The sequence below is a fragment of the Schistocerca americana genome, chromosome 9 (genome assembly GCF_021461395.2).
Source record: "Schistocerca americana isolate TAMUIC-IGC-003095 chromosome 9, iqSchAmer2.1, whole genome shotgun sequence".
NCBI lineage: Eukaryota > Metazoa > Arthropoda > Insecta > Orthoptera > Acrididae > Schistocerca > Schistocerca americana.
In genome coordinates, this window is record NC_060127.1 from 81651030 (window position 1) to 81664815 (window position 13786).

At 41.0% G+C, this 13786-nt stretch overlaps 1 protein-coding gene across 1 annotated transcript in view; it reads right to left on the reverse strand.

Annotated features, from left to right (window-relative positions):
- LOC124550676 (forkhead box protein N3) overlaps positions 1–13786 on the reverse strand; it is an 89010-nt gene that overhangs the window by 20600 nt on the left and 54624 nt on the right. The window contains exons 6-7 of the mRNA XM_047125400.1: positions 12137–12281; positions 11764–11962 (exon numbers count right to left, since the gene is read on the reverse strand). Of these exons, the coding sequence (XP_046981356.1) occupies positions 11764–11962; positions 12137–12281 (344 nt within the window). The remainder of the gene's footprint in view (positions 1–11763; positions 11963–12136; positions 12282–13786) is intronic.

Sequence of the window (13786 nt, forward strand, 5' to 3'; positions counted from 1 at the left end):
TTTATGCTTAATCTAACATAATGCAACGCGTTTCGAACATGTTTTGTTCATCTTCAGGCGTTTGTACATACACGTATACATCGATAAACGTTACTTAAAAATAAACAGTCTTTAATCTAGAACACTTTGTTTTTTATGTGGCTGCTGATGTGGCATTTTTTGGTGGTGGTGGGGGGGGGGGGGGGGGGGGGGGGAAGGAGGGGGGCAGTGTATATCTAGAAATCGAAGTCAGTGATGTCTTCTGCTTGTTTTCTTCTTTGTTGTTGACTATGTATATCACAGCCTGTATCGGATGCAGATACATTTGCATCAGTTATGTGTTACGAAAATAGTGTGAAAGGCTTTTATGTGACAGTTGATCACTTACAGTTACATCCTCTTGCTGCTTCACTTGCATCACTGGTGTAATGGCAGAGTTGTTGATTGACATTACGCTATTGCACATTATATTTTGTCACTGATTGCCACTGCACAAATTGCTTCGATGTTATACACACAACACGAGATGGCGGACTGTAGCATGTGAGTCTGTATCGATTATCGAGGTTTTGTATAGATATTCCTGGTTATAGTCGATTATTTACATTGACATTTCGTGAATCTATTTTCATAACACATAACTGATGCAAATCTATCTGCATCTGATACAGGCTGTGATATACATAGTCAACAACAAAGAAGAAAAACCAGCAGAAGACATCACTGACTTCGATTTCTAGATATACACTGCCCCCTCCTTCCCCCCAAACGCCACATCAGCAGCCACAGTAAAAAACAAAGTTTTCTAGATTAAAGACTGTTTATTTTTAAGTAACATTTATCGATGTATATATGTATGTACAAATGCTTGAAGATGAACAAAACATGTTCGAAATGCGTTGCATTATGTTAGATTAAGCATAAAATAAAAAGTGACTGGTAGCAGAAACTTGAAATAGATAATCTTGAGAATATATTTAAAAAGAAAGATGATGTACCACAAAAGTGCCCCACTTGTGACAGGATACTTTCCGGGACTGGATCAGACTCTGAATGTGGCTCTCCAGCAGGGATACGACTTCCTCAAATCCTGCCCTGAAATGAGATCCATCCTTCATGAAATCCTCCCCACTCCACCAAGAGTGTCTTTCCGCCATCCACCTAACCTTCGTAACCTCTTAGTTCATCCCTATGAAATCCCCAAACCACCTTCCTTACCCTCTGGCTCCTACCCTTGTAACCGCCCCCGGTGTAAAACCTGTCCAATGCACCTTCCCACCACCACCTACTCCAGTCCTGTAACCCGGAAGGTGTACACGATCAAAGGCAGAGCCACGTGTGAAAGCACCCACGTGATTTACCAACTGACCTGCCTACACTGTGAAGCTTTCTATGTGGGAATGACCAGCAACAAACTGTCCATTCGCATGAATGGACACAGGCAGACAGTGTTTGTTGGTAATGAGGATCACCCTATGGCTAAACATGCCTTGGTGCACGGCCAGCACATCTTGGCACAGTGTTACACCGTCCGGGTTATCTGGATACTTCCCACTAACACCAACCTGTCAGAACTCCGGAGATGGGAACTTGCCCTTCAGTATATCCTCTCTTCTCGTTATCCGCCAGGCCTCAACCTCCGCTAATTTCAAGTTGCCGCTGCTCATACCTCACCTGTCTTTCAACAACATCTTTGCCTCTTTACTTCCGCCTCGACTGACATCTCTGCCCACACTCTTTGCCCTTACAAATGTCTGCTTGTGTCTGTGTATGTGCGGATGGATGTGTGTGTGTGTGTGTGTGTGTGTGTGTGTGTGTGTGTGTGTGTGTGTGCGCGCGCGCGCGCGCGCGCGCGCGAGTGTATACCTGTCCTTTTTTCCCCCTAAGGTAAATCTTTCCGCTCCCGGGATTGGAATGACTCCTTACCCTCCCCCTTAAAACCCACATCCTTTCGTCTTTCCCTCTCCTTCCCTCTTTCCTGACAAAGCAACCATTGGTCGCGAAAGCTAGTATTTTGTGTCATGTATGTGTTTGTTTGTTTTTCTATCGACCTGCCAGCGCTTTCGCATGGTAAGTCACATCATCTTTCTTTTTAAATATATTTTTTTCCACGTGGAATGTTTCCCTATTATATTCATATCATTAATTTGAACCCAACAATTACGTTTGTTATTGTCACTGTTGCATTTCTAAATCTTTTCTGTCGTCTTATTTTCTCTTTCTGTTTTTTGCCAGTAGTTTCACTTTGTATTCACCTTCTCCTTTTTACCGTAATCTACTATACAATTTTATCCCACCGATATATACTCAATAATACGTAATACGTAATAATACGTAACCCACTTCCAAACCATAACCAAAAATTCATTTTTTTTTTCCGCTTTCAACACTACCGCCGCATAAAATCTACCGTTTCTAGTTCACAAACAGTTCCTTTCACCTATTAAACAACCATTTCGGCTACTTCTAATAACTTTCCCTTCATTTCCATTTCTGTTTTTTCACACATCATTGATCATTTTTAGCCGCTTCCCACAGGTTTTAACGTTATTATTTCTTCGTCAGACAACCGTTAGCCTCATTCTCATAATCTGCCACCACAAAACCACTCCTTTTAATACATTTACACGGAGTTTTTTCGCAATTTTCCCAAATTTCTCCACCTTTTAACGTGTTTTGGTGGCAACACTACCACCTAACCTTTATGCACATCGTTGTCTACCAACCCAAGTTCACCACCAGATCGACACAGCCCAGCTTTAACCAACACTTTTTCGCCTTTTTTCACACCAGATCTCCAGTTGCTTTCTAGTTCACCTTTATCTCTCCCCATATATATATATTTTTTTCATTTTCATTTCAGCCTCATGTTACACTTTCCACCTTCTAATACCATGTCACCCTCACAACACCCCCACAACGACCCCATTAAGTTTTATTTACATTCCCTCCGCAAACATGCCTTCGCCCTAACCAGATTACGCTCCCATATTTTATTTTCTCAGGCTTGTCTGACATTTGGCATTACCCCCAAAGGCCTCACACTTAAAGTTCTTGTCTCTGGCTGCAACCCTTCTTTCCATCAGTCCCTATACCAGTTCCAAACTGAACAATCCATTGCCGTCACCCACCTAATCCTTCACCTACACATCAACTCGGCCAATGAACACACCCGTCAACTCCTATCCTTAATAAAAGTCCTCAATCTTTCCTCTCCCGCATCCATGCCGGTTGTTCAAAGCATCCTCCTACAGGCCAACCACAAATTAGAACAGCATGCCACCCTCCACCTCAAAAAATTATCCAATCTTCTGGTTTCCCACCTCCGGAAAGGCAACTCACTCACCCTTCACAAGCTTTCCAGCAAACCTCAACCTCCTCTCATTGCACACAAACCCAGTCTCTCCCATCTACTCAATCTCCCACTTCCAGCTCCACTCCCTCCAAAACCTCAAAATTCCAATCAACGCAATCTGGAACCACAACACCCCAATTCAGTAGTTAACCTTTCCTCCAAACCTCTCTCCCAATCCGAAACCTCTGTCCTATCCAAAGGCCTCACCTTCAGCCCCACTCCCACATTCAACCAAACAGCCCTCATCAAAGATTTACTGTCCTACACTCGTACTCTCTGCTGGAAATATCACTTTGCCACGAAGAAAAATGGTCCTAATCCTACTCCTAATGATCCAACTCCCCAAGACACTATCTAAATTGAATCCTGCCTGGAACAGTTCCGTCCTTTGTCACAGTGGGACCCACCTCCTCTTCCTCAAAATCACCCTCTCCAAACCTTCCAGGAATTTCTGACTTTCAGCCTTGCTTCTCAATCCTTCTTAAAAAACCTTAATCCTACTCCCAACATCACCACTGCTGAAGCCCAAGCTATTCATGATCTGAAAGCTGACCGATCCATCGTCATTCTTCCGGCGGACAAGGGTTCCACGGCCGTGGTACTTGATCGTCGGGAGTATATGGCTGAGGGACTGCGTCAGCTTTCAGACAACACCACATACAAAGTTTGCCAAGGTAATCCCATTCCTGATGTCCAGGCGGAGCTTCAAGGAATCCTCAGAACCTTATGCCCCCTACAAAACCTTTCACCTGACTCCATCAACCTCCTGACACCACCGACATCCCACACCCCTACCTTCTACCTTCTTCCTAAAATTCACAAACCCAATAATCCTGGCCGCCCCATTGTAGCTGGTTACCAAGCCCCCACAGAAAGTATCTCTGCCTACGTAGATCAACACCTTCAACCCATTACATGCAGTCTCCCATCCTTCATCAAAGACACCAACCACTTTCTCGAACGCCTGGAATCCTTACCCAATCTATTACCCCCAGAAACCATCCTTGTAACCATTGATGCCACTTCCTTATACACAAATATTCCGCACGTCCAGGGCCTCACTGCGATGGAGCACTTCCTTTCACGCCGATCACCTACCACCCTACCTAAAACCTCTTTCCTCATTACCTTAGCCAGCTTCATCCTGACACACAACTTCTTCACTTTTGAAGGCCAGACATACCAACAATTAAAGGGAACAGCCATGGGTACCAGGATGGCCCCCTCGTACGCCAACCTATTCATGGGTCACTTAGAGGAAGCCTTCTTGGTTACCCAGGCCTGCCAACCCAAAGTTTGGTACAGATTTATTGATGACATCTTCATGATCTGGACTCACAGTGAAGAAGAACTCCAGAATTTCCTCTCCAACCTCAACTCCTTTGGTTTCAGCAGATTCACCTGGTCCTACTCCAAATCCCATGCCACTTTCCTTGACGTTGACCTCCATCTGTCCAATGGCCAGCTTCACACGTCCGTCCACATCAAACCCACCAACAAGCAACAGTACCTCCATTATGACAGCTGCCACCCATTCCACATCAAACGGTCCCTTCCCTACAGCCTAGGTCTTCGTGGCAAATGAATCTGCTCCAGTCCGGAATCCCTGAACCATTACACCAACAACCTGAAAACAGCTTTCACATCCCGCAACTACCCTCCCGACCTGGTACAGAAGCAAATAACCAGAGCCACTTCCTCATACCCTCAAACCCAGAACCTCCCACAGAAGATCACAAAAGTGCCCCACTTGTGACAGGATACTTTCCGGGACTGGATCAGACTCTGAATGTGGCTCTCCAGCAGGGATACGACTTCCTCAAATCCTGCCCTGAAATGAGATCCATCCTTCATGAAATCCTCCCCACTCCACCAAGAGTGTCTTTCCGCCATCCACCTAACCTTCGTAACCTCTTAGTTCATCCCTATGAAATCCCCAAACCACCTTCCTTACCCTCTGGCTCCTACCCTTGTAACCGCCCCCGGTGTAAAACCTGTCCAATGCACCTTCCCACCACCACCTACTCCAGTCCTGTAACCCGGAAGGTGTACACGATCAAAGGCAGAGCCACATGTGAAAGCACCCACGTGATTTACCAACTGACCTGCCTACACTGTGAAGCTTTCTATGTGGGAATGACCAGCAACAAACTGTCCATTCGCATGAATGGACACAGGCAGACAGTGTTTGTTGGTAATGAGGATCACCCTGTGGCTAAACATGCCTTGGTGCACAGTCAGCACATCTTGGCACAGTGTTACACCGTCCGGGTTATCTGGATACTTCCCACTAACACCAACCTGTCAGAACTCCAGAGATTGGAACTTGCCCTTCAGTATATCCTCTCTTCTCGTTATCCGCCAGGCCTCAATCTCCGCTAATTTCTAATTTCAATTTGCCGCTGCTCATACTTCACCTGTCTTTCAAAATCATCTTTGCCTCTGTATTTCCGCCTCGACTGACATCTCTGCCCAAACTCTTTGCCTTTACAAATGTCTGCTTGTGTCTGTGTATGTGCGGATGGATATGTGTGTGTGTGTGTGTGTGTGTGTGTGTGTGTGTGTGTGTGTGTGTATACCTGTCCTTTTTTCCCCCTAAGGTAAGTCTTTCCGCTCCCGGGATTGGAATGACTCCTTACCCTCTCCCTTAAAACCCACATCCTTTCGTCTTTCCCTCTCCTTCCCTCTTTCCTGACGAAGCAACCATTGGTTGCGAAAGCTAGTATTTTGTGTCATGCATGTGTTTGTTTGTTTTTCTATCGACCTGCCAGTGCTTTCGTATGGTAAGTCACATCATCTTTCTTTTTAAATATATTTTTCCCGCGTGGAATGTTTCCCTATTATATTCATATCATTAATCTTGAGAATAGACGTTTATCAATAAGTAAAAACAATCCAATCCCAGAAAGACAAGCTGCCTATATTATACAGTCCAGTGAACTACTAATTATTGTTCCTTTTGGATCTTACTTTATTCCAGTAAATGTGTTTGCAGAAATAATGATAGCTATGGAATCAACTTGTTTTTTTTAATGAGCAGTTATATTTTTGCAAACACACACAAATTCCATTTTTACTGTTATTTATTAATTTACTCACTTTCAACACTTCGACACCATTCAAATCGCATCTGCTTTCCTCAACTTTTTTCACAATTAATTCTAAAAATAAAGAACTGTGATTTTGCAAAAAACATTTCAATCTCATTTCTGTCATTATTAGTTTAGTAACTTCATTCAAATCCTTCAAAATATGAAAAATATGTTAAAACATGCCTCAATTCCAATACCATTCAAATGTGAGTATTGGTTTCATAAGTAACCTGCATAAATTCTACCTTAGCAGCAGGAAACAAGAAAGTAATCTTGGATGCTATGAAATGCAAATAGAGAGTAGTTGTTGCAATAAAGAGTAGACTATTCTCCATTAAGTGCTTAAAGGTTCTGTCCTGGGTCATTTATTTTACTGTTCCTGATTTATATATATATCATCTGCTACAGCTGGGAGTGATCAATGCAAATTTACTATCTTTATAGATTATTCCAGCATTCTATTGTAACTGAAAATTTGTCAGCTACAGATGCCAAAAAGAAAGGAAGAGAAAAAAAAATGAAGCAAGAACTTTTAACACCATAATTAATACTGTACATATTTGTACTGATTAATTCTGGTCAATGTCAAGTAAGTATTTTTCACTATGTAATGTCCCTGACCTATTGTAATGAAGTGGAAAGTTGCAAAAAATTCTCTCTCTTTACTATTTACATTCTTTGTGTTAATTGGAGGAAAATGTTATATAATTATGTGGCTTTTGTATTGACATGTTAATATATTTAAATATTAAGATTTTTAAAAGATGTCTGTTTACAACTATGTATAAGCTGGTTCATACCTAGGGACTTGTATAAAATGAAAAGCAACAGTACTTCCCATCTACAACAGAAATGAGTTGGCGCACTAAGAAAAGATGAATGTGGCGCTCAGTCTGGGCACCAAGTGAGAGAGCACAGTCAGTTGGCAGCTAGCTACTGGATAGTTTTGGTCTGAGCAGCAACAGAGTGGACTGCACAGGTGCCGGGTGAGGCTTCCAGTACATGGATGTAATATGGAAAGGCCTCAGATGTGTGTACGGCTATAAAATGGTGCTCTATTAATGGAAAAGGCTCTAATGTTGGAAATGTCATTTCCAAGAAGAGGATAATAGAGGCAATTACACCCAGAGAAGAGACCAGTATCCGTTATGTATTCGTCACCGATATTGCGCAATCACTTCGGCAGTTATAAGAGGTCACAATTCTGTCAAAGTATGAACCAGTACATTTAAGTGTTGTTTAATTTGCAATAATCAGGTAAATTATGTGAAACTTGTGTCCAATCCTTGATTTGGTTCCTCTCACGATACCTCTTAGGACCCACTCCACAAAACTACTGACATCCGAGTATCCTGTGTGTTAAAATCTAATGAAAATAAATTGTTGATTATTTGCACAATTCTGAATGCAAAAAGATATCTAAAGATACTGTGGTTTCAATTGAAGTTAAGGGAGGAAGTTAGTGTTTCATTTATGAAAACCTCCATAGTGATTAATTTGTTTTATTTCAAAGTGTTTGTGCTTTAAAGATAAACTGCATTGAATTCTGTTAGTGAAAATTACTGGTTGTACTAATGGCATTAAGACAACATGTTGTCTTGAAGTTAGACTGTAAATGCACTTTAAGTCTTACTTAAAATTATATAGAGAAAATTGCCAGCATTAACTGTTTTAAAAGCTATGCAATGTGAGTGAAATGAATAAAAGAATAATACCAAAATTTGCACCTTACAAACTGTCTCAGAAAAGTGTGTTTAGTTTGCTTTATGCTAAAGATCAGTTTAAGAGTCTCCAATTCTGAGTTGCTCAAAATGAATAAACCTACTTGAATAATGAATATATTAACTGCAGTAGAAGTAAAATTCTTTTGTGTACTTTGTGTGATGAAAATTGGAAAGTCAGTTTGAGAGCCCCAACAAGAATTTTGCTCATTGAACTTAAAGTCATTTTAATTGCTCTTATCCATAAAAATAGAAACAATATTACTTCTTAATGAGTGTAAAAATCCTATTGCAAGTGACATAATTATATTTGTACTATCTGGAACGTAACTATTGAAATAGGACTAAGCCCATGTCCATTTCTGGTTCAGTATTGACTTTCATAACTTTTGGTGAACACACAATTCATATGTAACAAATTAATTACTACTGGGATGAAATAGTGAAGGCAGCAGAGGATCAAGTAGGTAAAAAGACGAGGGCTAGTAGAAATCCTTGGGTAAAAGAAGAAATATTGAATTTAATTGATGAAAGGAGAAAATATAAAAATGCAGTAAATGAAGCAGGCAAAAAGGAATACAAACGTCTCAAAAATGAGATCGACAGCAGGGATGGCTAGAGGACAAATGTAAGGATGTAGAGGCTCATCTCACTAGGTTAAGATAGATACTGCCTACAGGAAAATTAAAGAGACCTTTGGAGAAAAGAGAACCACTTGTATGAATATCAAGAGCTCAGATGGAAACCCAGTTCTAAGCAAAGAAGGGAAAGCAGAAAGGTGGAAGGAGTATATAGAGGGTCTATACAAGGGCGATGTACTTGAGGACAATATTATGGAAATGGAAGAGGATGTAGATGAAGACGAAATGGGAGATAAGATACTGCGTGAAGAGTTCGACAGAGCACTGAAAGACCTGAGTCAAAACAAGGCCCCGGGAGTAGAAAACATTCCATTAGAACTACTGACGGCCTTGGGAAAGCCAGTCCTGATAAAACTCTACCATCTGGTGAGCAAGATTTATGAGACAGGCGATATACCCTCAGACTTCAAGAAGAATATAATAATTCAAATCCCAAAGAAAGCAGGTGTTGACAGATGTGAAAATTACCGAACAATCAGTTTAGTAAGCCACAGCTGCAAAACACTAACGCAAATTCTTTACAGACGAATGGAAAAACTAGAAGAAGCCAACCTTGGCGAAGATCAGTTTGGATTCCATAGAAATAATGGAATACGTGAGGTAATACCGACCTTACGACTTATCTTAGAGGAAAGATTAAGGAAAGGCAAACCTACGTTTCTAGCATTTGTAGACTTAGAGAAAGCTTTTGACAATGTTGACTGGAATACTCTCTTTCAAATTCTAAAGGTGGCAGGGGTAAAATACAGGGAGCGAAAGCCTATTTACAATTTGTACAGAAACCAGATGGCAGTTATAAGAGTCGAGGGGCATGAGAGGAAAGCAGTGGTTGGGAAGGGAGTGATCCAGGGTTGTAGCCTATCCCCGATGTTATTCAATCTGTATATTGAGCAAGCAGTGAAGGAAACAAAAGAAAAATTTGGAGTAGGTATTAAAATCCATGGAGAAGAAATAAAAACTTTGAGGTTCGCCGATGACATTGTAATTCTGTCAGAGACAGCAAAGGACTTGGAAGAGCAGTTGAACGGAATGGACAGTGTCTTGAAAGGAGGGTATAAGATGAACATCAACAAAAGCAAAAGAGGATAATGGAATGTAGTTGAATTAAGTCGGGTGAAGCTGAGGGAATTAGATTAGGAAATGAGAAAGTAGTAAAGGAGTTTTGCTATTTGGGGAGCAAAATAACTGATGATGGTCGAAGTAGAGAGGATATAAAATGTAGACTGGCAATGGCAAGAAAAGCGTTTCTGAAGAAGAGAAATTTGTTAACATCAAGTATAGATTTAAGTGTCAGCAAGTCATTTTTGAAAGTTTTTGTATGGAGTGTAGCCATGTATGGAAGTGAAACACGGACGATAAATAGTTTGGACAAGAAGAGAATAGAAGCTTTCGAAATGTGGTGCTACAGAAGAATGCTGAAGATTAGATGGGTAGATCACATAACTAATGAGGAGGTATTGAATAGAATTGGGGAGAAGAGGAGTTTGTGGCACAACTTGACAAGAAGAAGGGACCGGTTGGTAGGACATGTTCTGAGATATCAAGGGATCACAAATTTAGCATTGGAGGGCAATGTGGAGGGTAAAAATCATAGAGGGAGACCAAGAGATGAATACACTAAGCAGATTCAGAAGGACGTAGGTTGCAGTAAGTACTGGGAGATGAAGAAGCTTGCACAGGATAGAGTAGCAAGGAGAGTTGCATCAAACCAGTTTCAGGACTGAAGACCACAACAACAACCACAACAATTACTACTGAGAAGAAATAAGCTGTAACTGTTCCTGTGAGAACTTGAATAAACTATTTATAACTGCCAGCATTACTGTACCATTTGTCTCATTATGGTAGAGTTCATTGCACTACTTTGAGAAAGAAGTAATAGTAGCTTTCCTTTATCATAACTCTATACAGATTATATAAAAGCAATGTTTCAGCATCACTATGCCTAATTAGGCTGGCGACCGATTTTTATTTTATTTACGTAAACTTGGTTACTTAAAACATTTTCCAAATTTCAATCTTTAGCTTTCTGGTTTCTTCTGTAGCACTGAATTCAGATTCGATAAGCCAAACCCATTAGGTAACTCGTGGTCAATTTTACCTAAATCCTCCCAGAGGGTAACATTTACTGCATTGTAATACCACATTTGGTAATACACATTGTATGTTGATATAATATGCAATGCAGTATAGGGTTTATATTTAGCTTTCCCCGTGACAGGACTATTTGTTCTGATGGGGTATAGTAAGAGTTATAAAACTGAAAAATCACCTCTGAAGATTTACAAGCACTGTCAAGTAGCAAACATTTAATCCATTTAAACAGAGTCACATTTAGCAGAGTGTGTAGAACACGAGCCTTGCAATCACAAAGTTGCCTGTTTCGTTCTTGCTAGAATTTGTAGCTTCATCGATGTACCATAACTGCACTAAAATTTTTGTCGTTTAACATATTTAATCGAGACAAAAATACGTTACTATACTAGCTACGAAAGTTAAAGCTCTTTTCAAGATTCTTATGCTTTTGAATTTAATTGAACTTCTTCGTGTAAAGAACTCTAAGAAAGATCCAGGAGCCTCAAGTCTATCAATGCCAATTTAATTGCACTTAGCATTATTCAATTGACAAAAGCACTGCTAGTCCACCAATGTATGCAGGAGCAATTCTGTGAAGTTTGGACCACAAGAGAAGTGGTATTTACAGACGTGAAGTGGTGAGAGTGGGTCATTAGTCACAACCGGGTAGCTTAAGTTGAAAGAGCACTTGCCTGCAAAAGGTAATGTTTCCGAGTTTGAGCCACAGTTTGGCAAACAGTTTTAATCTGCCAGAAAATGATAACTTATTCTCAATTTTCTGTTACTATACAGAGCAGGGGACTGTGACGCTGCCCGCAGACAGTTCTTGCGGCAACAACATCGCAACTTCGGACCTCAAACGTAATGTTTGAAACAGTGTTACAACTGTAGAGTCTCACCTCTGCGTGGTATACGGAGGTGCGCGTGCTTCAGAGCTAGCATCGCCGCCGCAGCATCCACATCATCGAGGCTGTCGTCGCGGCTCACTTGGGCGGAGGGTTGCGACGGCGGAGGGGATCCCGACTGTGGGGTGGTGCTCAGTGCGAGTCGACGACTGAGAAACGGGAAAAGCGTCGGGTCGGGAACGTTGTTGTTGTTGTTATTGTTGTTGTTGCTGCTGCTGTTATTATTGTTGTTGTTGTTGTTGTTGGCACTGGCCGGGCTGACGCTGGTGCTGGTATTGCTGGTGGTGCTGCTGTTGCTGTTGGTGCTGGTGCTGTTGTTGTTGTTGTTGCTGTTGGCGCTGCCAGTGCTGACACTGCTGCTGTTGCTGCTGCCGCCACTGCTGCCGCCGCCACTGCCATTCCCACTGCTACTTGCGGCAGTGGCCGGGGGAGACTGCTGACGAGCCGCACTGCCGGGGGACGGCGGTGCCTTCGCGGGGGTGCTCGGCAGCGAACCGGAGCCCGGACTGCTACTGTCAAAGCACACGCACTCCGTTAGTTCCGTCGGTCGAAGATCAAATTCGCAATAAATCTGGGAAGTGTCACTCGAGCGAAAGACTATACGGAGAACATTTAAAAAATATTTTTACGGCTACACGTTGAAACAACTTGCAGGAATGCAGCTGGCCAGCACCTGCAACAACCGCCAATATTTCAACAGGTGAACATCCTGTCATTTTCGAGGTGCAAATGCGAGAGAGCACAGTGAGAAAAAATTGAAACCTACGGTAGATATGGCTATGCCAACTGAGAACCGCAACATGGCATATATGCAGAAAGACGACACACGTGCCATGAAGTAGTATCGCTTTATGCAGATACTGTATTGCGATTCTTTGTCAGTGTAGCCCCATCAATTGAGGGCTTAAATTTCTTTTCGCAGTGCTTTAATTCTTGTATTTGTGCCTTGAGAATGACTTTATGTTTACCTGTCGAAATACTGATGGTTGTCAAAAATGTCACACAGTTCCAATCTTTTAAGTCATTTGAACAGGTTTGTAACTAACTACTTATTTCTATTGAAGAATTAAATTATTCTATAGCATAGCACTTTATGAGTTCTCTTTCAAATTTTTATGTACGTAGCATAATTTTCGGCAGAAATTTATCCACGGAGGATCATTTTTTTTATATAACTGAGCCAATGAGTTTGAGAATGTGTTATATCCAGAACTAAATTTAACAGTAAGTCACAAAATGTATTGTACACTAAACTTAATATTTTTTAAGGTTGATTATTGTGGTAACTACCAAGTAACCAAACATCATTAGCATAAGCAAAGTATACCCTTTTTATAATCAAAGTTACTATTACTACTCTTTGATTTAATGATTTGGAATTTAATCCCTGTATGACTAAATCCAGTGTATCCACCAAGTTAGGAAATAAAGCTAGAAAACATTCACAGAAGGTTTTTTTGTTCATGTACCAATAACGTTATGTTGACCCTGAAAATCAGAAATCTGAATAAAAAAAAAAAAAAAAATTTCCACTGATTAATACTTCTCCAGGAGGAGGAACAGGAAATAAGCTTTAAAAAAGGTTGCTCAACTTTGATACCACATGTAAAACTGTTTGCTCACAAAAATTTACCTCTGAGCATGTTATTGGATTTATTGCAATATTTTCATGCCATCTATTTATTTGAGGCTGACTGGCGTAACTAAAGTTAAACAAAATGCATTTTGAAAACTAAATTTTTTTTGGTTGTTTGCATAAATTGTAACCTGGACCATCATTCTACAAGATGAATGTGGGAAATCTCCCAAAACAACCTCACATAGCCACTACAAGCCACTCTCAACATCCTATGACTGAACCAAAATGTCCTATGTTTCTCTATGTTCACACACTGTTGATAACCATGTCACCTGGATTACACAATTCATAATTCTGTGACTGGCTGTGTTGTGTTGTGTTCTGTTGTGTTGCTCTCAAGCAGTCTGAGAAGTTTCCAATACCTAGAATAAAGATCTT